At 42.8% G+C, this 27,013-nt stretch overlaps 1 protein-coding gene across 3 annotated transcripts; it reads left to right on the plus strand.

Moving 5' to 3' along the window:
- Positions 1-24,759, plus strand: RCAN3 (regulator of calcineurin 3). Of its 3 annotated transcripts, none has more exons than XM_087820213.1 (5): positions 1-90; positions 6,891-7,145; positions 14,048-14,221; positions 15,249-15,420; positions 16,837-24,759. In XM_087820213.1, the coding sequence occupies exons 2-5, from the start codon at positions 6,951-6,953 to the stop codon at positions 17,019-17,021; spliced, it is 726 nt and encodes a 241-aa protein (XP_087676339.1). In that variant the 5' UTR covers positions 1-90; positions 6,891-6,950; the 3' UTR covers positions 17,022-24,759. The 3 variants fall into 3 exon arrangements, with proteins under 3 accessions (XP_087676339.1, XP_087676340.1, XP_016071729.1); XM_087820214.1 differs by having other exon boundaries at positions 7-90; positions 6,894-7,145; XM_016216243.2 differs by having other exon boundaries at positions 68-141.
- Positions 24,760-27,013: the final 2,254 nt, after the last annotated feature.

The raw sequence follows: 27,013 nt of genomic DNA on the forward strand, positions 1-27,013 counted from the left end.
GCTCTGCAGGTCCGGCTCCCACGCAGCCCCGTCGGGCCGCCCCGGCCTCTCGCCTGCCTGCCTGTCTTCCTGCAGCGGCCGAGCGCGCAGGTGAGCCTCCCCTTTGCAGGGTGTGGCGGGCCCCAGCCACCGCCTAGGCAGGTATGCAACCAGCACTGGGGCGGGAGCTGAGCACGGGGTGCGGGAAATTAAACCAAAACAAAACGAGAACCTGAAAGAGACAGAGGGAAGAAATGGCCCCCGAGTGCCCGGGAGGGGTGGGCACTGTCGCGCCCCAAACCCTAGAGCTACGGCGGCGTCCCTGCCTCCAGGGTCCAGCGTCTCCTGGCAGCCCTCCGGGGGTGTCTTGCAAAACAAAACCAAGGAATCTGTCCTCCCCACCAACAATTGTCTCCCAGACGACTGTTTGACTTTTTGCAGAGCTGACAGGCCCTTCCTGCTCCCGAAGGCAGGAAAGGTGCCGTCGGTGAAACAGGAGGCCAGAAGTTGGAAGCCCCTGTTTCTCTCGTGCGCACGGATAACCATCGTATTTCTTACTCGCCAACTTCTTGAAACTTGTCTGTCTGCTTGCATCTGCTGCCTGGACCAGTAGAGCAACTGTGCTCTGTTTCCAGGTAGCTTCGTTCCAGCTTCAGTGCAAAATCTGATCATCTCCTTCAGGGATTATTTGTAGCTGTGATTACATATGATTTTAAATAATTTATTTTAAAGATCACTTCATCAGGCCTGGTTCTACAGAGTAAATTTTAAAAGCACAATTTTGAGACTGAGGATATAGATGTTCGTGCACCAGGCAAGTTTGTCCCTTTTGGTGGGGATTTTATAACGATATGCTAGACATGCACTTCTGATGCAGGAAGACAATGAAAGGCCTGAAAACTAACAGCCCACTTTTCAGCCATGCCATCAGTTTCATATTTTACTGGGGTGGCAGACCTTTTCTTTCTTAGCTTGGAAAAAGATTTCAATGCTTTTAGGGAAAACAAGATTTTTCCCCACTATTGAATTGTAATGTTTGTAAAGCTTTTAAACGTGTGGATGTTAAGGGTTACACATGAGAACAAATTTTGCATGGTGCTAGAGGATTTGTTGGTTGAAAGACTTAAAGCAAACACCATGAAAAATAGTGCGATTTGGAAATCCATTAAGCTGAAGCCTGTGAAATAATGGAAGCCCTGAAGTTCAATATCATTTGTTATTTATACCCAGAAAAACCCACAGAAGGTGAAGTTCAGACAGTGGATCTCCATTTTTCTCTTAGAATGTAGAAGTTATAGTGAGGGAAAATGAGTTACATACAGCAGAACAAATAGCATCAGTCTTTTATTTCTCTACTTCAATTATTCTTTAAAGTCTATTATTTTAATATGTTCTGGCAGTTGATTTGTGTTGTTTCTGTCCCCTCTCATGCGCTAACAAATACCACCATTCCTGGTAGGGGCACTCAACCTCAATGATTATAGCAGGACCAATTCTGGATTATCTGTGAAAAGAGGGCATAGGTCATTGAAATATTAAAAAAATCGAATTTTCACCTGTTTTACTTTACAGTTACACTACCAATTTTATTTTTACTACACCTATAAAAATATAGTAAGATTCTCCCTATAAATGGTGAATGAGGAGGATATAGAAGGTAGAGGTCTATATGATAGCTATTCAGAACCCCCACATTGACAATCCTGAGGATATTTTTTTTTTAAGAAATTTAGTCTAAATTTATAATTTAGAAGTTTTAAAAAGGAATTTAGTAGTTCAACAGTGTCCGTGAATATTTTCCTTATGTTATATATGAGAGCACAAACAGCAGGCCAAGTGGCTTTTCCAAGGTTCTTCAGGAGGGCACTGCAGAGCTGGAAATGGGGTACTTATTTGCTCCCAGTATTGTTCAGTAACATCTTGAACACATCAAAGAATAATAAGTGCATCTAGCCTGAGGTAGTTTAAATGTTCACAAGTTGAGAAGCATATATTATTTTCAAAAATTATTATTTTTTTTTAATCCTGGAGGAGGAATTTACATTTTCTGTCAGAATTTAAAATGCGAAGTCAGATCCATGTGCTTGACATTTTGGCTTGATGGATTACTTTTGTCACAAGGCTTGTTGTAGCAGAGCAGATGGTCATGCTACTTGGAGTTTTCCACTCATTTGATGTTTCCATGAAGAAACAATTTGCTGGAAGCCAGCCTCAGCTACAGTGCACTGGAGATGATGCTAAACTTTGCAGAAGCTGGAGGATATTGGTGCAGCTCTTCCTGTTGAATTAGTCAGTATTCTCCTCGGGTGGTAAACTGAGGGACAGCTTAGTCGTGTCATAGTTGGAGCTAGGGCAGAGTTAGCAATAACAGCATAGAAACAGTATACTTTTGTAATTTTTTTTTTTTTGCCTTAATAAAACCAAGCTGCTTTTAAAGTGCCAGCTGAGTTTCCTTATAAGATGATTGTTTTTTTACACATGTGCTAGGATTGTCATGTCCACTGGCTGACTTTGATCGTATCTCTCTATTAAAATCAAACTGCATTTATAATGTCAAAAAATTATGAAATGGTTGACAATGTTGAAGCTTTATCTAAAAAAATCTCATGGCTTGCCTTTAACAAGGGAACCATCATCTGAATGATAATGTCTCTATGCTGTGTGTACTGAATTACAACAAAAAAATTTGTGAGGCCTTTCTCAGCCAGTTCTCTGATTTTAAATCTTTAAACATTTTCATACTGGAGCTGTATTACTACTGCCAGTGGTTACTCCAGAGCTGGTTTTATTGACAGGTCTGTGCTTGAATGGTTTTCTTAAAATGATACAAAGTGTTTTAACTTTGTAGCCATTTTGTTGCTTGGGATTATATCCTTTGGGTATGTATTTTTCTCGTTGTATTGTTTTTATGTTAGTTCCACCAATGGTTCCAATATTATTGGAGTCCTTTCAGCCCAACAATGCACTGACATAGATTGTGCCTATATAGAAGTTATTATTGAGCACTAATTATATGCAAAGCCTTATTCTAAGAGCTTAGCATATATTCTTTCCTTTCATTCTTCTAATATCCAGTGATTATTATTATCCACATTTTATAGTTGGGGAAAACAATAGGGAAGCAAAAGAATTTACCCAGCAGAGTACTGGGGGAGCCAGAGTTTAAATCTAGAAAAAGGTCTGATTATGGAGCCTGATACAGGTCTGATGGGATATACGTAAAGACTGTCAAACTTGTTTGTAGTTACTGTGGTATTTCATCAATCCATCCTTTTAAACTGTATCAAATATGCAGTAATGTATAAGTGAAGAAAATGTAATGACTATAAATATTATTGAACTGTCTTGGGACAAAAGGCAAATAATTTAACAATAATCTAAAAATATTGAAGAGAAAATAGCTGTAAAAGACATTATTGGGACAACTGACAAAATTTGAATATAGGCTGATTTAGATAATAGTATTATATCAATGTTAAATACCCTTCTCATGCTCAGTGCTTCAAGGGGAAAAGTATATTATAAAAATAGAGGAGGATTTCAGAAGCAGACCAAAATGTAAGTAATTGGTAAGTCTGGGTAAAGAGTATACAGGACGTCCTTACACTATTGTTAAAACTCTTCCGTTTGAAATTATGTTCCCTCCAAAAAGTTACCCAAGAACAAAGGTAGAACACAGGAAGTGAAGGTGTAACATTCTAAGAATTTTTTTTCTTTTAAATCAGGTGAAGGATTGTTTCCTGTGCCCTGATTTTTTTGATTTTTTTCTCTAATTTTTTTTTTTTTTTTTTTAGGGGTTAGACTAGGAAGGAATTTGAAACAAAATCACCAAAAATAACTTTCTCAGATTTCAAAATCTAGCCATTCAGAACTCCCCGACTCTCCAGCCTCCAAAAAAACAGGCAAAGTGTTTTCCTCACCTCTTTTTAATGGGTTGGAGGTCGGGGGAGATTCAAAACATTAGTGCCTCTAAGAGCTATGATATTAAAGATGGTCCACATGCTGATACGGACTGGCTTTTATGTCAGAACTCTGTAACCTTGTTTTCAAGGTACCTGGCCCATGCCTGCCTTTCTAACTTTGTCTGGTGCCACCCCCACCAACCATGTACACTCTGGCCACGCTAGGTCACGTGATCTCGGTGCCTGCTGATCTTTCTGTTTCCTGCCTCAGCCCATGTGCTTGGCATGGCATGGCATGGCATGGCATGCACGCACTCCCATTCTTTTCCTGCTGAAATTCTGTTCATCTTTCACGTCTCACCACAACCCCTTTGGGAAGCTGTCTCTAATCTCACGCAGAATTAAATTTTCCTGTCTGTGCTGCCCTATTAGTGGTGTAAACACAGGGCTATCTGCTTTCATTCAGCAATCCTTATTCAGCATATACTGTGAGCTAGGAACTGTGCCAGGGACTGGGGACTCAAAGGGACTCATGGTCTGGTAGCTAGGAGTGAGTCATAAACAAATAGTCATAAGAGAAGCATATAGCAGAGAAATAAACAGTGCTGGGAGAGCTGGAACGCCACCTGACAACCTAGTCTTGAAGGGAAAATGACAGTGAAAGCCACAATGAGATACCATTTTCCCCTCATGGGGTTCCTTTCCAGAATGGAGATTTCCAGCACAATAATCTAATGAATAAGTTTGAAACAATTGTAGTACCGGTGGGCTACCCAAGTAGATATATTCAGTGGGAAGCTAAAAATAGAAGTCTAGAAATCAGGAGAGGGAGGTTGAGTCTGGATGTATAAACCATACAGAGCAGCCGTCTTCAGTGTGTTTAGGTAGGAAAGACCTAGGCGGGGCAGATCTGTCTCTTGGGGTCATGTACTTCTCCCAAACTACCCACTACCCCTTCATTGCCCAAGATTCTGCCCTTCCCCCTCAACTTTGGTGACACCCTTCTGGTTTAAGAATCATTGTATGGCCCGGCCAGGCTTGGCTTAGCGGTTGAGCATCAACCTACGATCCAGGAGATCGCGGTTCGATTCCCGGTCAGGGCACATGCCGGGGTTGCAAGCTTGCGCCCCAGTCGGGGGCATGCAGGGGGCGTGCAGGAGGCAGCCCATCAATGACACTCTCATCATTGATGTTTCTGTCTGTCTCCCCTTCCCTCCCTCTCTCTGAAATGTATATTTTTTTAAAAAATCATTGTATGAAACGAGACAATATTGATACACATGCTGTGTGTGCTCCAGAGGAAGGCAAGACACAGTTGAGAAGCACTGGTGGTGAAGTAGTTAACTGCTTGGGTGGGTGTGGATCAGGCCACCCAGGAAGAGGAAGGAGAGGAAGGGCCTGGGGAGGAAACCTCAAAGGGACCAGCTGTGGAGGGTGAGCAGAAGAAGGAGCCAGAGACAGCCAGGCAGACCCTCCGGGAGGAAGGAGAGGCAGGGAGGACGGCTGCAAGCCCTCGGGCTGCAGAGGCAGGCGGAGGCCTGAAATCGGGAAACCATTGCTGTGCACAAGGTCGTGACAGGTCCAGCCACACAGGTCAGGAGTGGCTGGAGGTGAGGGAGTGAGCGCAAAGGCATCGTTTATTTGCTCTCTCTGGGGAGTTGGTGGGAAAGGAGAGGGAGAGGCAGAGAGGGGTAGGTTGAGGGGAAGGCAGAACCTGAGAGGAAGGTTCTCTCTAACAGGTTGGGTGGGGACAGGGAACCTTGAATAGTCCATTCGCTGAGGAAAAGGGACAGATGGAGATGGAGAGATTGAAAGTACAGGGAAGCAGTTAATGGAGCAGATCCTTTACGAGCGTTGTTGAGAAGAAAGTCTTACTTTGTGGCTCCTTGAGGATGGGAACCATGTCTTGTTTACCTGATATCCCTAGTAACCCCTGCATGCAGTAGACGTTCAGAAAATGTTTATAAAAGTGGTAAAGATTTTACTCTTTAGAATTGGACTTTCCCACCAGATGTAGTAGAATAATAACAATAAAAACCCCCACTGTTTTTAACCTGTAATGAACAATCCGTAACATTGTATATAAGCAATACATTTACAGCTTTGTGTTCTTTCAAGTAGAAGGGAAGATAATCTCAGTAATACTGAGGTCGTAATAATCGTGATCCGCAGTCTTTCTGTGCCTGATATTGCTTGAATTCTGTTTCAGCATCTTCAAGTGCGTTGTTATATTCAAGGCACTGCTTGGTGGGCAGGGGGTGCAGTTCATTGGAGGAGATGGACATGCACAGAAATAGTCCAAATAAGACGGACTTCTTCTACTGTTTAACAGAGGAACACTGTCAGCTCCATGCTTTGGGGTTAAAAATATTGATTTTTAGACGTACAGAAAAGGACATCGTTTTCATTGTTGTCTGTGACAGATGTTGCAACTGTAAATATTTCTAATATTAACAGAGACTGACTTTATATAGAACTTTTGGTTCTGTGTAACTTAATTCTTTGAGAGTATATCCGAAAAAAACCCGAATTGGTTGAGAAAGGTAACGCCAGCTCCTTGCAGGCCACATTGCGGGGTGCAGATGGTGAGTGAATCCGTGGGTTTTAGTCTGCTGTGCAGTTTCAGTGTTGTAGACCTAAAACCCACAACAAATATGTGAAGGCAGCTCTGAGTCACATGTTCTTTCCTACGCCTGGTAAGCTAGTGTACATATTGATGTTATCTCATTTTGTATTACCTTTTTTCCCCTCAATTTCACTAGAAAACTTTTTGCCTTTTTTTTGGTATTATATCATTGCCAATGAACTATATTGCACAAAATGTGCTAAGCAGATCAAATTAGTATGTAAAGAACTCATTTTTGAAGACTGTAATGAGTTGATTTAAATGCTGATTTATCTTTCCTGAATAAAATTGTTTCCTTTGATGAACTGCTGTCTTGAGAATTGATTGGAACATTGTTTGGCCCTCAACGCCTTATCTCTGTTGTTTTGTGTGTTTTTTAACAGTAGGTGCCTGGTAGACATCTTAGAACTTTAAAAACGGAGACGACCTGCTTTTAGGGGATCATGCTGAGGGACACTATGAAATCTTGGAATGATAGCCAGTCTGATCTCTGTACCAGTGACCAAGAAGAGGAAGAAGAGATGATTTTTGGTGAAAATGAAGATGATTTGGAAGAGATGATGGACTTAAGTGATCTGCCTACCTCACTTTTTGCCTGCAGTGTCCATGAAGCAGTGTTTGAGGTGCAAGAACAGAAGGTAGGCGTGTGTCCTACCTTTCCCTGCATTGGTCGTGTGTTGAATGTATGTGGATTCGGGGGAACAGAGCAGATGGCTCCCGTTTGCAAAGTTTGTTATTGGTCCATGACAAGTACAGAAAGTATGCATCAACCTTTACACATTGCTGCAGCATTTTTATTAAATTTTATTTATACAAGTGTCAACCTGCAACAGAGAGAAAATATTTGAAAACCAATCCTTCCCCGCAAATACATACTTAGGTTGCAGGCTCAGTCCCCAGCCCTGATGGCGTGTAAGGGAGGCAACCAGTCGATGTGTCTCTCTCACATCGATGTCTCTCTGTCTCTGTCTCTCTTTCTTCCTTCCACTCTCTCTGAAAAGCAATGGAAAAATATCCTCAGGTGAGGATAAACACACATGTGTGCATCAAAGGTCACTATCAACAGAGTGAAAAAGCAGCCTACATAATGGGAGAAAATATTTTCAAATCAGATCTGATAAGGGATTAATATCCAGAGTATATGAAAGAACTTCTAAAACTCAACAACGACAACAACTAAACAACCCAACTGAAGAACGGGCAAAGGACTTGAATAGACTTTTCTCCAAAGAAGATACATAAGTCACCAATAAGTACATGAAAGTATGCTCAGCATCACAAATAATTAGGGAAATACAAATCAGAATCACCATGGGATACCACTCCACACCCACTGGGATGGCTAGGATGGAAACAAGTGCTGAGAAGGATGTGGAGGAACTGCAACACTTGTGCCTTGCTGGTGGGGATGCAAAATGGTGCAGCTGCTGTGGAAACACAGTATGGCAGTTTCTTTAAAAATGTAAGCATCACCCTAACTGGTGTGGCTCAGGTGGTTGAGTGTTGTCCCGCGCACCAAAAGGTCACCGGTTCAATTCCCGGTCAGGGCACATGCCCAGGTTTCAGGTTCCATCCCTAGTCGGGGTGCCTACGCAACTGGTCAGTGTTTCTCACATCGGTGTTTCTCTCTCCCTCTCTCTCTAATATCAAGAAAAAGCATATTTTAAAAATAATAATACTAAATAGCAAAAAAAACCAAAAAGATAAAATTAATCAGGAAGTTTAAAAGCCACTGAAGTGAAAATACATTTTTTCAATATGTAAAATTTGAATATAATTACCAAAAAAAAATCCCTTCTATCTTCTCCCTCAATTCAAGCCCTAAGTTCATAGCAGAGTTTCAGAGTCCTCAGTGACATAACAGAGTAGTTTCCTGTGCTTCAAAGGGCCAGGGTTCGTAGGTCAAGCTCTGAAGAGTCCTGGGAAGATAGACACTGATCTCATTAATCAGTGGTGCACTGTATCATCCACCCCATGCAGGTCTCCTGCAAGGGCACGTCTCCTAGGTGACTGCTCCAGCAGTGCGATGCCTCTGAATTAGTAAAGGACAAGCAGGAAGGGCAGATTCTAATTTTCTGTTGGCAATCCCCATAATACCTGCTGCCTAGTTCATACTGTGTCATCTCTGTGCATTCACCTCCTGCCTGGGGAATCGGCATCATACGGAAGAGCGGCTATTTTTTTGTGACCACAGAATGGCAAGTGGACTCTTGCAAAAACTCTACCCTATTTCTGTTCATAATAGTATTAGTGCTCCCAACTTACTGTTCTAAGAGCTTTAAGTATTCACTCTTTCTATCCTCAACAGTAACCCAGTGAACGGGGTACTTTAATTATCCTCATCAGCAGGTAAAGAAACTGTGAGCAAAGCTTGCCCAAGGTCACACAGCTGTATAATAGAGCCAGGAGTCAAACTCAGACAGCCTAGCTCCGGAGTTCTGTTACTGGAGAAGATTGGTGGCTGACAGAAGCAGTAAGACCTTCCTGAAGTTATCTGTCCGGGTTGTGGATTGCTCCTGAGGTCCTTCTCTTGTGGTTTCAGAATGAAGTGAATGTTCTGTTACTGCATGCAGAGAGGAGTATTTTGTCCATGCTAATGGCCAAAGAGCAGAGAGCTTCTGGTTCTCAGGAATGGATAGTGTCCTCTCATGTCCCCCTCTCGGATGTGGAGGAGGGTTTGGTATGTTCATCAGTTCGAGTGCTCTGTCCCCAAAGTCACAGGGAAGACCACGACATTGTCTCTGGGCCATCAGAGCATCTGCAGGCTGGCGCACACCTTCTGAGGCTAGACATGAAGTTCAGGCTGAACCTGGACCTCCCTAATCTTTCCTACTTCATGGGCAAGGAGAACAGGAAAGGAAGTGAAGACTGCAGTGGACGTCCTGGAGAGCGGAGTCATGGGTCTGCCTGGCAGCTGGCATGGATATATGGTACTGACCTTGACAATGGAAGCCTGAGGACTGAGAAGGGCAATCTGGGTAGCTGAAACTATCTCCTTTTCCTGAGGAAATGTACATGGTTTTCAGAGGAAGAACTCACTTGTGTGGTTTTTCTCACCTCTGGTATCTTAAATCAAAACTATGTTTGAGTCCAAGTGCCTAGATGAGTTTGGTGGGCCATCTTGAGTCTTTGGATTGGATAATTGCCCACCCGTAATCTGACTGCCTCTTCAAGATACCCATCAACCAGCTCAGCAGGATAGCAGGAGTACTCGTTGAGCAGGAGGCAGAATTCTCTGCTTTTCACCATTTGTCTGCTCTCTCCCCAGCTCTGTTTCATCTGTACTTTCCTCCAGGGACTTTGTAATCTGTTCCTCTGTCTTCTCTGCTCTTTTCAATAAACAACCAAAATAACCTTTAGGCTAAAAAGGAAAAAAAGCCATTGCTTCTGCTAGGGGACTGTCTAGAGCTGGGATCCTGTTAGAAGTCCTCACAGTTACAGTTTGAAGATTGTGCCTCTCTTATCATTAGTCCCAGAAAAGCCAAATGAAAACTGCTCTTGTTTACCCACAGGCTGGGGCTGCAGGTGGGCTGCAGGGTTGAAGTATCATTGATTGAGTGCAGTATACTTTTGTATCTTGAAGGGGGAGGGAAAGAGGGAGAGAGAAAGAGAGAGCCCACGACACTCTGTAGGGACTCTTCTGGTAGACATTCTGGCTGCTGCCTAATCAGCTTAATGTAATTGGATGGTAGCTGTGATTGCAGATCTCATTGCCCTCCTTATGTGGCAGGCTGGGTTTTGAGGCTAGCAGTTGGCCACCAAACTGCTTGAAAATGACTTCTGCATTGTGCACACATCTTCTGTCCAAGCAGTCATAGACCTTTCCCAGTTTAGCCACAGGAAAAAAGGGAGACGTTTGTATAACCAGAATTACTACTAGCAGTTATTATCCTACAAGCAGTTGCTACTTGCAACGTGTTGTCCTAATTGAAGATGGAAAATAGTAGCTGACCGAAGTCACCTTACTGTGCTCCCAGCCGGATCTGTGGTTGCCAAGTGTGGGGCTCTGGCCTCCACAGGCTGCACTCAGCAGTTGTGAGGCCCCGGTGCTCCCCCTGCCTTTGCAGCCAGCATAGCCACCTCATCCCACCCCTTCTCTTGTTTTCCCTTACTTTTTTTTTTTTTAATAATTTGGCAAAACTCACCAGTAAAATGTACGTCTCTTACGTATGCAATCTGGTGCATTTTGACAGTATCTGCTCATGTAATCAGTGCTCCGGTTAGGAATATTTTTTTCCCACCCTAATACCAATCTGTAGTCTGTTACCATCAGAAATGATTTATCATTGGTTTGACCACCTGCTTGTAGATGGTATAGGGAATAGTTCAGGTCTGACGGGAAAATCATAGCCCTTCAAGAATTCATGTTCCATGAGACAGAGTATGTATTTAATGGTAGCCATTAAAACGGGAAAAAATCAATATCGAATAGGTAGTATTTAATATTTTTTAAATTTTAATTCAGTTTCATGCTTCTTTATGATCTGGAAAGGTATTGAAGGCAATATAAATGCAATAGGCCAAAGGTTATAGTAGGATTTAAAATTTTGTGTGTGTTCTGCTCCCCTCTAGCACTTCTGGATTTAGTCCCAGAACTATTACAAGTGCTCAGATGATTAAAGTCATGTTTTGTAATTCACCATGCCTAGGAGTATGTGCTCTTTTCTGACCAAGACATCTGCCTTTGGCTATTTAGTCCCCAATGATACCTAGGAGGACCATCAGTATCGCCTGTGCCCAGGCAGAAATGGAGACTGCCTCTGACACCGAGGAACCTGCAGCCTCTGGATGCTGGAGTGATGGAATTTTCTATCTCAGATCCACAGAGAGACGTAGAAATGAAAAACCTCTTGCCTTAGGATGCCAAAGATAATTTATTTCACTGCTCAGGGCACTGAAGAATCGTATGCTCCATCTCCACAGTGAAATTGTGTCCCTTAATGGGCCGGAGTCAGTGGGCACCTTGGGGTTTTTAGTCTAAGGCAAAAAAGTGCAGCAAAATTGTTTTCATAGTTTGTTCCTCAGTGAAATCAATGAGCCTCACCTTCTCTGCTCTGGGCCGGGGAACAGAGTAGTTCCCGAAAGGTCCCTTAGCTGCCGTCCTCCCCTGGTACTCCCGGAAACCTACCTTCCTGTGGGACCTTTTCCGCTTTCTCCTTCAGTGATGTTAATATGCCTCTTGTCCGGCTATGAAGTGCTCTTCTTGAATCCCCACAAGAAAGTTGTGGGTTATATGTTGTCCTTGCATACTTTAGGTGCAAGTTATTTGTAATCATGTTTGCTGCTGATTTATTACACAGGTGACTTCAGCATATGGAGGCAGCTTCTGGTTTATATTTTGTGGAAAAGCCTCAGGGATTGGTTTTTAGGCTGAATTATACTAAGTACGCTGAGAAAGCAGAGTGCTCAGTGACGGTTTAGATTTTATGGGATCTCCCTTAGCTTATCAGAAGTAAATGGGCAACCATCACCCTTTTACAGGATGGTATTAATTTTTTTTATCACTAGAGAATTCAGAAACTTACAAATGTGAATCGTTTCTAAAATAACTCAAGAAGAACGATAATAATTTGGCTTCTGAATTGAATTATGTTGGCCGTGAGTTATTTGTCAAGAGTGGTCTTCAGCCCGTGTTTCTGTATTGTGTCCTTTCCTGTGCTGTTGCCAGGTGGCCAGGGACAGCCTCAGGAATCTGCAGTTGATGTCTGTAGATTGATGGGAGGGCAGAGCTACCAGCTAAGGGCCTTTATCTTTTTCCTGAGATAGGAAACCGTGATGGTTTTGCCTCCACATTAATTTCTCATGTTTTCTACAGCACCTCACATTTCATGAACCATATTTATGCTACACCAAGGGAAAATGGGATGTGAAGGAGAGGAAAGAACTAACAAAATGTAAAAAGCGTAACTCTTGCACAACTTCGCTTTTAAATAATGCTCGCAGGTATTGGAATTTAGACGAGAGACCCACAAACCCACTGCTATCATCTGTATCTTACATTCAGTGACAGTGTATTTCTGGAATGGTAAAAAAAAAAAAAAAAAAATGTTTTTGGAAGGAAAAAGGAAGAAGGGTGTGAATGTCAGGTAGCTGTTTAGTTTGCAAGATAGCTTGTGCTGCTGTTACTATGAAAAATTCATTGTTGTGGGGAATTAGGAATGAATACGTGGTCCTTTTAGCCTGGCAAAGGAAAATTGTTTTACGTACAGAGTTATAAAACACTAATATTTCATAAACCATGCTTAATTAGTTCTTCCTTAGTTTCCACTTTCATTGTGTTCAGGGCTCGTGTTTCTTAACCAGCTCCTGTGAGAATTTTAATATTTACTTAGTATTCAGCGTATGTTGAAAGTAAGCATCTACCAGGAATTAGATGGAACTTCACAAAATCTCAATTCTCATTTTTTAAAAGCAGTGATAAAGCCAGCCAGCTTTGAAATAGATGCTGAGGAAACTATGGAAAGTGCCTGGAAGTATTAGTAATTATTAGTATTTAATAGATTTACATGTTTATATTTCTTTGAAGAACTCGCATGCTATTTTAAAATCCTTACTATCTCTATAACGTTATTTGTCCATATAACTTTAATATGTTGAAATAATATGGTTAATAAGAATAGGAATGATCTTACAGCTCCTCTCCCCTCCCCTCGTAGTACATTGGAAATCCAGCCTTAGTACAAGGTCTGACGTGCAGCTGGTTGCTTAATTGCAGCAGCGTCAGGTAAATCATGGTACGGCGCTGTAGTGGGATACCACGAGGCGGCGAAAAAGTGTGACTTACAGCTGCACACAGCAACAAGGGAGAACTTAGAAACAAAACCTAAAGAAGCGCAAGTTATTGAAAAACATGTACAACGTGACTGTACCTTTAGGCTTTCAAATAAAAGTAAAGCCATGAAGAAAAGCAAGGGAATGGTAAGCACAGAGTTCCAGAAAGGCTTGCTTGGAGGAAAGGAGTGAGATGGAGGAATAAAGAGCTGGCACGCTGGGGACTTCGAAGCAGTAGGGAATGTTCCTGTTGTATAATTGGACATGTTTGTGTCATTTTTTAAAAATGTCTTTATTGATTTCAGAGAGAGAGAGGGAGAGGGAGAGATAGAATCATCAATGATGAGTCATTGATCAGCTGCCTCCTGCACGCCCCCAACTGGGGATCAAACCTGTAACCCAGGCATGTGTCCTGACTGGGAATCGAACCCCGATCGCCTGGATCCTAGGTTGATGCTCAGCCACTGAGCCACACACGGCTGGGCTCATTTTTTATACCTTACATTTATTTTACATTTATTTTATAATTTGAATCTATAAAATATTTAATCAAGTTAATTTCTTATTAAAATAAGTGCAAATTGCAGAATTTAGCAGGGTACCTGTTCTTGTATACCTGCAAAAAAAGTATGCTTTTTGGCGGGAGGGAAAGGCAAATTCTAATGAGCTGTGTCCCATTGCTTATATCTGATGATTTAAATTTCCTTCTGTTAAAGGCTTCTCTTTTTTCTCTTGCATCCCCTCTGCCCTGCCGATCCTTGATTTGTAGGAGAGATTTGAAGCGCTTTTCACCGCCTATGACGAGCAGGTTACGTTTCAGCTGTTTAAAAGCTTTAGAAGGGTCCGAATAAATTTCAGCAAGCCCGAAGCAGCGGCAAGAGCGCGCATAGAACTCCATGAAACAGACTTCCACGGGAAGAAGCTGAAGCTGTATTTTGCGCAGGTACGTCATAGGGCCAAGGACGCTGTGTAAGCTCGCTCTCCGTCGGAAATATTAGCAGTTCTCCATTCTCTGTATTCCATCGGAGGCTTGGAAATGAACAGTCCCGATCAGCAAATCATGTAAAAACAGTTTCCTTTATTTTACAGATATATACATTTATGTATTAAGCGTATTTACCCTCCTGACTTGGTTTTGCTTAGACTAATAGTTAAAGGGATTCATTTTTCTGGCAGCTTTTCTCAACTGGGGTTTCATAAGAGTTAAACCCTGACAGCTGAAGATCAGTGAATTAACTTTCTTCCTAACATCTGGAATGGCACTCTCGATGTAACGTCCTTGGGAGACTTGAGAAAATTCTGAAATCGTTTCTGTGTTCTGTAACTTGTATGAGTCACCCCATTGAAAGCGGCTGCTGGCCTGAGGTGACCAGGGAGGTGGCACAGACAGTGCCACAGGCTGGCTTAGACTTCGAAATGGCAGAGCATCTTGTAGGTTCCCAAGAAATGGCTGTACTTTCTCTGTTCGGTGATGTGGCTCCGAGCAACCAGTTTCTCCTCAGGAGAATTGGTGAAATAAAGGCATTAGATCTCTGCTGATGTATTAACTGCACTGTTTTCTTTTCAACAGTTTTTTTTCTTGGTCTTAGCTTTCAAATTTAAAAAAAAAAGAGAAGTTGGTTATTGCACATTCCAAACAAAAAACCTAAATGAAAGATGTCTGGACATTTCTTGGTGGAGTCGATTGAGATGGAAACGATATACCCCAAACTTCTCTAAAATTGGAAGTTAGGGCTTACTGCCATTCATGATTCATTCGTCTATTCAGCAGTTTACTTTTTTATTCGACTGTTATTTATTGAGCACCTAGTGTTCAGTGGCGAACCACACAGACCCAGACCCAGCCGCTGGGAGATGCAGACTGTTAAAGAGAAATTTTTCATTTTTTCCAAAGAGATGTAATAATCAATACAGAGATGAAAATGAAGAAGTAGGCCAGTCGCAAACGTTGAGTATCTCCTTCCCTGCAGGTGCAGGTGTCCAGTGAGACGCGGCACAAGTCGTACCTGCTGCCACCCCAGCCGGTGAAGCAGTTCCTAATCTCCCCGCCAGCGTCTCCCCCAGTGGGGTGGAAGCAGGGTGAAGACGCGATGCCTCTTTTAAATTACGACTTACTCTGCGCTGTTTCCAAGTTGGGACCAGGTAACTAACATCCATCTTTCCCGGTTTCTTCCAAAGGAACTTTTGTATGAAAGACCACCGTCAGCAATTTGCATTCTAGCCCACTAGTGGCAACATGACCAGAGCAGAGGACATAGCCACACAGGCCCGGGCTCACTAGCATTCGCTAATTTCCTGATCTTGAGCAAGTTATTTAGCTCCCAATCTTCTCAGCCTCTGTTTTTCTCATCTATAACATAGGGATCAGGATAGCTACCTTTCAGCGTGGTTATAGGGTTAAATGATACATGCATAATAATAAATCTTACTGCAGTTGTTTTTTTAAATATATTTTTATTGATTTCAGAGAGAAGAAGGGAGAGGGAGAGAGAGAAACATCAATGAGAGTCATTGATCGGCTGCCTCCTGCACGCCCCGTGCTGGGGATCGAGCCCACAACCTGGGCATGTGCCCTGACCGGGAATCGAACCTCAATCTCCTGGATCCTAGGTCGATGCTCAACCACTGAGCCACGCCGGCCGGGCTCTTATTGCAGTTTTTACTGCTACACATTCTACTGGTACATAACGGGCCATTGGTGATGATTAGTTGCCTTCTTCCAGCTCCGTCCGAGCATCAGCTTCTCCAGTGAAAAGTATTTCAAGGAATTAATGGTGATACTATATCATCCTTCCAAATTCTTCTCTTTATTTATTTTCCTTCTTACTTCTTTCTCTCATCCCTTTAAAATCATATAAGAAATCAATGCCATTCATTGCTGGTTCAGACTAGTTGTCCGCCTAAGACAGTGTTATGTGTGTCACAGGAGAGACAAGTCATTGTGAGGGGAAAAGTCATTGTGAGGGGAAATGGCTTTGTTTTGTTTTAGATATTGGAGCTGGGTCTTGCCTGTCTGAGGTCCTATAATAGAGATTGCCCATGCTGCCCAGAACATTACACGTGTCTCCTAAGGGAAAACCAAAACCATCCTGAAGTTGAGATTCACTTCTGTTCATAGAATAGTAATTAGCGTTTTAACTCCCAGACCTCAGTGTTCCTTACCAGCTTATTTCTTTTTTAAAAAAAGTAATTTTAAAATTTGATTTTTAGAGAGGAAAAAAGAGGGTGAGAGAGAGCTCGCAACATCAGTTGGCTGCCTCCTGCACGCCTCCTACTGGGGATCAAGCCCACAACCTGGGCATGCACCCAGTCCAGGAATTCAACCGGCAACCTTTAGGTGCATGGGCCGACGCCCAACCAACTGAGCCACACCGGCCTGGGCATTGAAACGGCAAAACTTCATAAAGCCTTAAAGTATCAAAGCTCTAATGCCAAAGCAAGATAAAGTACTCTGACATAGGATTTAAAGATTTAAAAACAAGTAATCAGCAATTAAAATGTGAGTAGAACAAGACATTTTAAGAGACAATACACTTCTTTTTGCTGTTTCCTCCACAGGAGAGAAATATGAACTTCATGCAGGAACTGAGTCGACACCCAGCGTGGTGGTTCACGTCTGTGAAAGTGAAACCGAAGAGGTAGAAGAAACAAAAAACCCCAAACAGAAAATTACGCAGACAAGGCGCCCTGAACCTCCAACTGCAGCACTGAGTGAGCCCCAGACCTTCGACTGTGCGCTGTGAGGCCTCTGGTTGTGGTGGGAGGCAGCGGCCCTTGTGGGTGCCGGTCATGGAGACGGCGCCCCTCCTGTTGGTGCATTGCTGCTAGTGGGGTAGGTGAGGTGAGCAGGGCCTGAGCCACAGTGTGTTCACCGAGCCTGCGCTGTGGACGTGGCAGTCTAGAGTAGAGGCTGATACTCTGAACAGCACTTTAAAGGATTAGCGCCTAACATGCAGCATCCCTTGACCATTTTTAAACAACAAATTAGGAACACGGTCCCCTCCAGGAATGTTCCTTTCCCTGATTCTGTGTAGCATGGGGTACCCCAAAACTAAAACTATAGTCACCGAGTGCAGTACCATTTTTATGAATTTAAAAGTAGTCTTAACAATTTTAATAATCTAGTGTGGGTATTTTTGTACTGGTATGATAGCTTCTAACTAAATCTCTTGATCAAAGGGTAATTATTATTCAGTATACCAAAAATTTTTTGCACGAAAAGAAACCTGAAGTATAGAATAATTTGTAGAAAATCGTTTTTCTCTGGACTTTCTTTTCTTTAACTTTGGGGAAGAAATGCCAAATTCACTTTGACTGTCAGGATCAAGTGGCACAAATCTGCGTGCACACTGTTTTCTTACTTGGAATTCCAGAAAGTGATGCGCACACCACTGTCCTCACGTGTCATCCCCCCCAGAGGAAGAGCTGCTGCTTTAGGTGGGGATATGTCGTCAGTGAGCTTGACTGATTGCGACTCAGGTGGCTACTGCAGTCTGCCGCCTGTGACCATGTGCTAGCTGATCGCATCCCAAACCGTCTTCAGCCACCTGCTAAGTTTTCCTATTCTATACATATTTGTTTGTCATTTGTAGACTTTAAATTAGAAAAGGTAATGGTAAGATTTTCTGTGGACCATTTTAAATGTGTCCGTTTAAATATTTTTCAGCTTGAAAGAAAAGTCACGTCACACATACTCCATTTCTATGAATTAGGGAAAGATGGGGGAGATCATTTTGGTAGTCAGGCTTGTCTTTTGAGGGGAATTTTTTACCCTGGCTTACAGTAGGCACTTTTCCCTAAAACCGAATTGTTTTCACTCATGTTTCAGAGTGGATAGTTGAACCTCCTAAAGTAGAAGCAAGGATCTTTTTAATTCTTTGGGATCTATGTAAAGTCCTCTTTGTAGAAAAGCCTCTAACTAAATGCGTTGCTTGTGGTCGGGCTGCTCTGCAGATTCTCTGCTCACGCTTTGTATGGCAAATGCCCGGAGCGCCTGGTATGTGTAAAGGGGTTGCACTCGTGAGTCTGAACTAATACGGTGCGGCTACCACTGCAAAGAGAAAAATGCAGAAGTGCAGGCCGTGATGTCTGTATGTTTTTGTGGTTTAGATGTTCTTATTATGATAGAATTTATATCTGAGGACTTAAACTGTATTGCAAAAAAAAGTTTTGTGTTTTCCTTGCCCTGAAATAATCTGAAGTGATAAGCTCTTCTATTTGTACATATCTTACCACTGCTAAGCCTCAATGTAAATTCAGTTCAAATTTGTGATTCCATGTGTAATTTATTAAATTCACATCACCATTTGGCAGTTTAACTGACAGCCACTAAATTCAGCTTTTGGCGAGTTTTTAATCTTAACTGGTTGGTTGCACTAACTTATCATTGCAGAATGGACCCTGTAAGCCAAGAAGCATATGTATTTTCAATGGTTGGGGATTTTGAAATTTCCTTTTAGGTAGTATTTATTCACTGTAATTTTCTAAGTGACCAAAATTCATGTTTTATTATTTTGCTTGGTTTTTACTTTCTACCTTCCAGTTAAGAAAGAATATTGTGTCATTAACATATAAAACTTTTTAAAAAATCAAGCAGTGTAACCTGGCTGGGTAGGTCAGTTGGTTAGAGTATTGTCCCTGTATACCAAGGCTTGCAGGTTTGATCCCCAGTCAGGGCACATACAAGAATCACCCAATGAATGCATAAATAAGTGGAACAACAAATTGATGTTTCTTTCTCTCTCTCTCTAAAAATAAAAAGTAAAAAATAAATAAATAAATGTTTTAAAAGTCAAGCGGTGCAAATTACCCAAATTTTTTGTTCTCCTTTTTTTTTTTTTTTTTTTTTTATAAGGGCATTAAATAAACTGAAGAAAAACTTAAACCAAAATTAAATATACATATATAATTATTGGATATATATTAAACTTTTCTCTCTGGGACTCTGTAAAATACTGTCGTCTTTACCTGGAGAGAACAAAACTAATAGTTCAGAGCTGTATTTACATCTTCCAGAAAACACAATGAAGCGCATGATGCGAATGGAGGGTCCCCTGTGACCCCACAGGTCTGTAGGATGCAGCCTGAGCGATGCCTGCGGGAGGCGGGAGGCAAACGGGGCAAAGCCCGGGTGTGGAGGAGGAGCCTAGAGAAGGGAGCCTGCGCAGAGCCATCTTCTTTCAGGCTTTTAAACATTAATTCTTGAGGAGATAATCTATCTTTATGGTTAAAAAAAAAATCTAAAAGTCTTTCCCAGCCCTATATAACCATAATTATTTTCTTGGATATTCTTCCAATGGTTCCAAATGCACCTATAACAAATATGCATATGCAGAATTAAAACATGTATTTCTTATTCCCCCACCTCTTTCCACAAAAGTTAGTATAAATACACTATTCTACACCTTGTTTTGGAGGAGAGCTTTTCATATCAGAGCTTCTTTTTCTTTTTCCCGTGGCATATTTTTCCACTGTATGAACGTACCTTAGTTTATTTAATCAGCCCTGTATTTAATGCACATCAGAGTTCAGTGTTTTTTAGGTAAACTTGCTTGAGTGATCTTGTAGTTCTACACAGTTATCTCTGATCAAGCAAAATTACCGAGCCAAAGGATAGATTAATTTGTAATTTTCACAGACATTGCCTATTTACACTCCATCGGGAATGTGCCTGTGTCCCCTCAGCCTTGTCAACAAAGGTACTGTATTATCAAACTTTTGGATGTTTGCTCATTTAATAGTTAAAAATGGTGACCTTTTATTAAGCATTTCCTTCAGTTGGATCCATGTTCCATCAGCCCATGTTTAGGACCTTCTTTTACACTCCTGCTGTTCCCCCCACCTCCCACCTCCCACCTTTGGTTCAAGCCTTTACAGGGCTCCCACCTGGGTGTGGGAGTAACGCCAGTTTTGGGTGGTGGTGTGGACTGGCTCAGAGCAGATCTAGTTTCAAGCCCTATTCTACCACTTCCAAGTCCAATAATGTCAGGCAAATTGCTGGCTCTTTTAGAGGTTCTGTGTTTTCATCTTTAAAATGGAGATCCCTTCATAGGGCTGTTTGAGGATCAGATCAGATGCCTGTGAGTTGCACACATAAGAATGTCTGGTAGGCACCAGAAACAGCTTCTGAGCACTGAGCACAGTAGATAGAATTTCCAAATGTCAAACGGAAGGATTTAGATGGAACAGTTGGAAAGGAGCCGGCCCTGCCCCAGCATGGCTGGGCCTGTGGTGTGACGTAGGCTCATTCGCGTGTCTCGGTCCTTTGTTACCTCTCCCTCCTCCCACAGACCAGCCAGCCTTCTCTTTGTCATGGGTCTTGCCTTTATCTTTCATGAGTCTTGTGATTGGAAAATTCCAGCTTAAGGTCATTGAGCTAGTGACTGTCCACCCTATGTGGTTATTAGGAGGAACTCAAGGGAACTCAAATGTACAGACCAACACTGGACAGTGGTGTGAGGAACCAGCACACACAAAACACGCAGATGCACAAACACAAATTCAGCCTTCCTAGAGCTGGGCTGGAAGTTAGTCTTTCCATCCACAGAGACCATATTTCTTGGAGTGTATCTTTTAAGCATAAAGATTCTCACCAAACACTTCAGAGTTCACTTCAGCTACTTATATTAAATTACTTAAATGTAACTTAAAATTAGGGAGAAATACCTTGTGCTTTTTTTTTGATTAACTCTTCCCAGTATTTTTTTTTTTTTTTTTTTTAATATATATGGATTTCAGAGAGGAAGGGAAAGGGAGGGGGAGAGAGAGAAACATCAATGATAAAAGATTTGTCATTGATCAGCTGCCTCCTGCGTGCCCCAACTGGGGATCGAGCCTGCAACGCGAAGCCAGGCATACCTTGTGCTTTTAATATAAAATCAAAAATTTACAAATTAAATGTAAAAAAAAAAGTACAAAACACTAACATTCAAAATAAAATGTATTGATATAATATTTTGCTGAAACCAAATTGCAGTTGGCCTTGTGAATAGAGGATTCACTGCCCTGAGTAGCTTCTTTTATGTCTATTGGGTGTGAATTATAATTATCACTGAGAAACATAGGTACATTCTAGTGGTTAAGAATGTGGACTCGGGATCCAGAGTGCCTGAGTCTTCCTTAGCCAGCTTTTTTACCTTGGGTGAGTTACTCAGTCTTTCTGACCTTGATGCCCTCATCTATAAAATGGTGATAAGAGTGTTTCGAAGGAATGCTGGGAAGATCTGAGGAGTTAGATAGTGCTTAGGGCAGTGCCTGACGTGGTGAGTGCGCAGTAGATGATGCATTTGTTATTTACCGCTGAGGATTCCTAGGACCTGATGACATTTGTTCTCCTGCTACTTGTCTCTATAAACACTGCTGTGAAAAGCTGGTTAGTAATATTTGTCAGATGTCATCATGAGGCCTTCCCGGGGGGGAAATGATGCTTAGCGTGTGCAGCCATTTATTAGTGGCCCCTGGCTGCCATGTACCAACCAGATAGTCCATACATTGAGAAACCATAGGCTCGGAACCACTTGGCAGGGGTTCTTTATTAGGTGGCCATCCAGAGTCTCCAGGCCATGCTTTTCATTTATCTGTATTATATACATATGCATATAATACATATACCTTTTTCAGGATGTTTTATCCAACCGAAAGCACAAAGTTTCAAAAATTTTCATGGACAAACAACAGTGTGGGGATTGTCGAGGGGCGGGGGAAGGCAGAGGAGGGTATGCAGGAGATAAATGGTGATGGAAGGAGACTTGACTTGGGGTAGTGGACACACGATATGTATATTCAGATGATGTGTTGTGGAATTATGCACCTGGAACCTGTATCATTTTCTTAACCAGTGTCACCCCAATAAATTCAGTAAAAAAAAAAAGCTTTTACACATGAAAAAAGAATTTTTTTTTTTTAAACAGAACACTTTTTAAAACCACCTCCCCAAGCCAGACAGAAGTGGAAAGACTGGCAGTTTCACTGATTCATTTCTATGTTTCAAAGTTTTCTTATGCCTTTCCTTCAAAATCTCATCTCTAGCACTTTTTCCAGTTGGTGTACCTGTCTCTCTTGCTCTCACTGTGTCCTAAAAACCAGAACTGATTCTGGTGAAGCTTTTGAACTTGATTTCACCTTGACCTTGGTTTTGCTTTTATAGAAGTTCTAATTTATTGCACAAGCTTCTTGCTTTTTAATGGCATTTATTTATGCATTAAGTCACTCACTTATTCCAACACCCAGTCTACTGTATCATTAAAATGTTTGTTATAGATTCAGATTCATTTATAACTGATAACCATTTTGATAATGCTACTATTTCCATAATTCTCCTTTCCTTGTATTTTTATATTTGTATACATGGAGGCTAAGTAGTATTATCAATGATGATAAAAACAACTACAGTAACCAAAAAAATATGATATAAAGTGAAAAGATTTTATTAGCATCTCAATTACAGAGCTGAAGGTGACTTTGGAAATCATACAGTCTAATCCTCCTGGCACACACATGAGAAAACGGAGGTGATTGGACTTGCTCGCAAGCCCACAGAAAGGCAGCCCGGGGACTAGATTTGGCATCCCCGGCTCCCGGACCCGGGGACTAGATTTGGCATTCCCGGCTCCTGGACCCGGGGACTAGATTTGGCATTCCTGGCTCCCGGACCAGTGCTTTTCTGCTTTTTCTTGCATTAGCCTCTTGGAGATGCTCAGAGGCAGTGAATCCCTGTCATAAACAAGCAAAACAGGGAAGGGGCATTTCCCCTAATGGGAAACAATGAATAAATCAGGTGATGAAAAATCCTAGATGATGAAGTTGATGACTTAGTGACTTTAACTAATGAACTTGATGTTTCATGTTTTTTTTTGTTACCACTGTACCATTGGGATTGGAATCTGCTTTTCAATAGTGTGATCTTGGTCGCCAGCAATTGCACTGACATTTTACGTGGGCCTTCCCAGATTTTAATAGTGATGAGATTAAAATATAAGTAGTGGGACTTGAGATGGGACTCTAGCGAAGCAGGATGATATCAGTGTGATCTGGAAAGTTTGCAGTGAGTGACACTCAGTGCCCGTAAAAGGGAGTCCTGTACAAGACTGACGGCTGACCGCGCTTCATATTTTTATATAGACTTTTACAGACCATGGTTTTATTATAAAAGGGAAAACCCCAAATGTAATTAAGCAGTGGGAAATGTATTAAACTCTGGTGCATCAGGTTCCCTGGCTGCTGGCTCTGACCCTTTTCTCCAGAGCCAGGCACTGCGTAGCAGTCACGCGGGCGGACTTGGCCAGTCCTCCCGCACACTGGGTGCCCTCTCGCACATTTGCGTTGCACCTTCCTGCAGCAAAGGAAACAACCCCCCTGCAGTGAGTGTGCAACATAAAGGAGCGAAAGCCTTGGGGAGGTAGCTGCCTCCCAGCTGGGGAGCTAAGTCCATGCTGTAGAAGCTCACCTTTTAGAAAGTTAAATAGGTTTAATGAGTAGGATTTATGAACCTTGTCCGATGGTTTGATAAATGCTCGGCCGTTTCCTAAACTCCCCTTGAAGTGTGGGTCAGCCGGGTCATCTCCAGCGGGCCACCCTTGTTTTCTCTAACCAGGAATCCGGGGGGAAAAGCAACTTGAAGAGTGTTGTTGTTATTACCAGATATACAAGCAACAAAGGAGCTGAAAATTGCAACAACTGTTAGGTTCACTGACTGAAAAGAGAAAAATGGTCATGTTCAAAATAGAAGTTTCCAGCCAGCATTAAGAAGAATAACCCTGGCCTGAGTCCAAGTATCTCTGCCCATTTAAACAGGGTCTGCTGTAGATGGAAATGTTCATCATTTCCTTTTGAAACAAAATCACGTCTTGTAAACACACAGCTTTGACTGAATGTTTATTCTTGTCATAATGGAAGGTTTCTATCTATGCAGATAATATGTGTTTTTCCGTGTTCTGTTTAGGCCCCAACCTCCTTACTCAAATTGGGGACTGAGGGGAGGTAAAGGTGGCTAATCCTGTTATTGTGCCAATTCTTCCAGCTGCTTCTCAGCCCGAAGTGGGCCCAGTGAGTATTGATCTGCATTTCTGCTGTATTGTGCATGTCCTCCAAGTCAAAGAGAAGCTTCTCTCGTCGTATCTTAACCCAGGAGTTAAAGTTATCATTTCGTCTGAATGTAATTGTGATCGTGTTTTATTTGGGGCACGTTGCCTTGCTGGTACTTTAAACTCTAGTGGGTGTTCACTGTACTTCAGAAACCTGGTCAGTAACTTACACATTTCTGTTCCCTACTTTAGTGTGCTTGAAGTGACAGTCCATTGTTTGTAGTAGTTTGTCACTTGTCAACTTGGGCTATCATGTATTTTGAGGACATTTAAACATTCCTTGTCCTATCAAGGTGACAAAAGCAGAATGTAATTTTTTTTTGGAGTCTTTGTGATTAATTGTAACAAGTTTTGTTTTTAAAGCTAATAAAAATAAAGTTAGTGGGGGTTTTTAAAATCAGTCCATTGAATTGAGTTCTTTGTGTAACTATCACTTATATTTAGGTAATAACACAATAAAAGATAGGAAAGTGAAATACTACGTTCATTCCTTTCACTAGATTGCAGTTGAACTTGAATGCTGTGCCTGCCAGAGTTAAAGGTGTTGACTCACCACCAACCCTGGAAATAACCACTATGGTTTGTGTTCTACACCAAGAAAAGTTTTTAACCCTGGTTTGCTCTTCAGTTAAAAATAATTTATTCCTATTAAAGGCTTATTTTTTGTTTCAGATTATATATGTATATAATATCAAATCAAAATATTGAAGCTAGAAATGACTGTAGAGGGTATCTAGTACAGTGGGTTTTGTCCACCTATTTTTTTTAAGCCATGGAACTCTGCTCTTTGTTCAAATGAAATCTTACAGATAAAGCCAAATGTAAAGCTGATTGCAAAACAAGGGGGGTGGGGGATAAACAGAGCTGCTGCTTTTGAAGGGCAGGGAACGGGGACCCGAGGTCCAAGCCCTGTGAGATCTCACCAGACAGTTCAAAACACTCCCCACTCTCCAGACCCCCCACTCACACCTTTACAAGTAAATGGTCAAGAGGCATTGCCAGGTTCGCTTATCTGGATGTTAGCCCCCCACCCCCACCCCGGGACTAGAATCTAAGTTTCTTGCCTCGGTCCCAGGTTCTTTCTGCCACACACCACTACTGTGTCAAACTGAAATCTTTCATTTTTCAGGAGAAAATGTATTAGGATTCAAAGGTTCTTAAAATGTTTTGTGTTTTTGTTTGTTTGTTTGTTTGAATAAAACTAGAGTAGCTGGGACATTTCCATTTTAATAGATACTTTTCCAAGCTGTGTTCTGTGGGGCTGCCTCCAGTTGGAGCTGAGCTTCCAGGTGACTGGGGCTGTGCACAACTGCTTCAGTTCATTTTTTTTTGTTGTACATGTGGTTTTAGAACAAGACTTCACTGGAGTCCTTTCTCCAGGGTCCTTTTTGTGTCCGCATGTTCCCCTCCCCAGCCCCTACCACTTACCATAATAATTCTGTTGATCCAGCATTTTGCAAGCATTATCCCTTTTTTAATCCTCCCAACTATACTGAGGTACAGATATCATCCAACCAAAAGAAACTGAGCCTCAGAGAGGTTCAAGAAACTGCTCCTGCCTTGCAATTGGTAAACAAGTCAGGATTAGAACCTGAGACCACCTGAGTGCCAAGCCCTTGACCCCATGCACAATCCAGCGTGAGTTCCTGGAAGCGGCTTCAAGTGGCCCCATAGGTCGCAGGTCCCAGGGCCAGAGCGCTCTCCCACTGGGCTCTCCTCTGTCCCTTCAGGGCACCCGCACTGTAGACAGGCCCGCCTCTCCCACCGCAGGGAACCTCTGGGACGCCAGGGATCCACGTCGAGTCTTTGATGAAGAAGTAGAGTCAGAATTATGCTTCCTAATCAGCCCTGGTTAATGAGGGCCGCCTTGGAGCTTCCTGTGAAAGCACAGCGGCCTCCCTCGGCTCTCAGTCAGCTCTGGAGGAAGCTGCCACGCTTTCCCGGCACCTCACGGGCACCCACGGCCCAGTGATGCGTCCTAACCAAACACGGGCTGGAAATGATTTGGAAACAGGATGAGGACACCTGGCTGTACCCCTGGTTGTCGCTCACCTGCTGCCTGACTGTGGACAACTCCCCTCTGCTTCCTGGGCCTCGGTTTCCCTGTTTGTGAAAGGAGAGAGGTTGGGATGAAGATGTCTCCTCCTGTCGCTAGTGATTGAGGGCCTTCCTGTGTGTGCCCCACAGAGCTCTGGCCCCAGGGATGCGGAGGCAAACCCGTCTGCCTGCCGGAGGAGAGGTCCATCAGGCGTCCTTGACAGCTGTCAAACCTCCTGGTGTGACACTGTGATGGTCTAAACCCCAACATGCCCCCACACCTTTCAATCGGATTAGCACAATCCCACAGCAGACACCTACACTAGTCCCCGCCCGAGCTGCCAGCCGCCTGGTGCGACTGTAGGGCCCCTTCCTCCGCCTTTGCCCTCGGAGTAGTCTGACCTGGACGGTGTGGGCTGGTGGCCGGACCTGAGCGCCCAACGGGGCCTCAGCCGGAGTCCCCCGAAGGACCCAGGCCCGGGAGACGCGCGAAGACACCACGGGGAGGCGCTGCCACTCCAGTGCCCCAAGCCTGGCGCCCCCAAGGTGGCCCCGAGGCCTGGGCGCCCGGATCACCTGCGCTGGGCGGCGCGGGGGCGGGCCGGGGGCGGGGTCCC

The sequence above is a fragment of the Miniopterus natalensis genome, chromosome 9, assembly GCF_054644295.1.
Source record: "Miniopterus natalensis isolate mMinNat1 chromosome 9, mMinNat1.hap1, whole genome shotgun sequence".
Taxonomy (NCBI): domain Eukaryota; kingdom Metazoa; phylum Chordata; class Mammalia; order Chiroptera; family Miniopteridae; genus Miniopterus; species Miniopterus natalensis.

Bases quoted from the DNA above. Each gene is read 5' to 3' on its own strand.
- RCAN3 (XM_087820213.1), top strand. From the start codon at position 6,951: ATGCTGAGGGACACTATGAAATCTTGGAATGATAGCCAGTCTGATCTC. The intron at 14,222-15,248 runs GTACGTCATAGG...CCTTCCCTGCAG, and splicing joins TGAAGCTGTATTTTGCGCAG to GTGCAGGTGTCCAGTGAGAC. The intron at 15,421-16,836 runs GTAACTAACATC...TTTCCTCCACAG, and splicing joins TGTTTCCAAGTTGGGACCAG to GAGAGAAATATGAACTTCAT.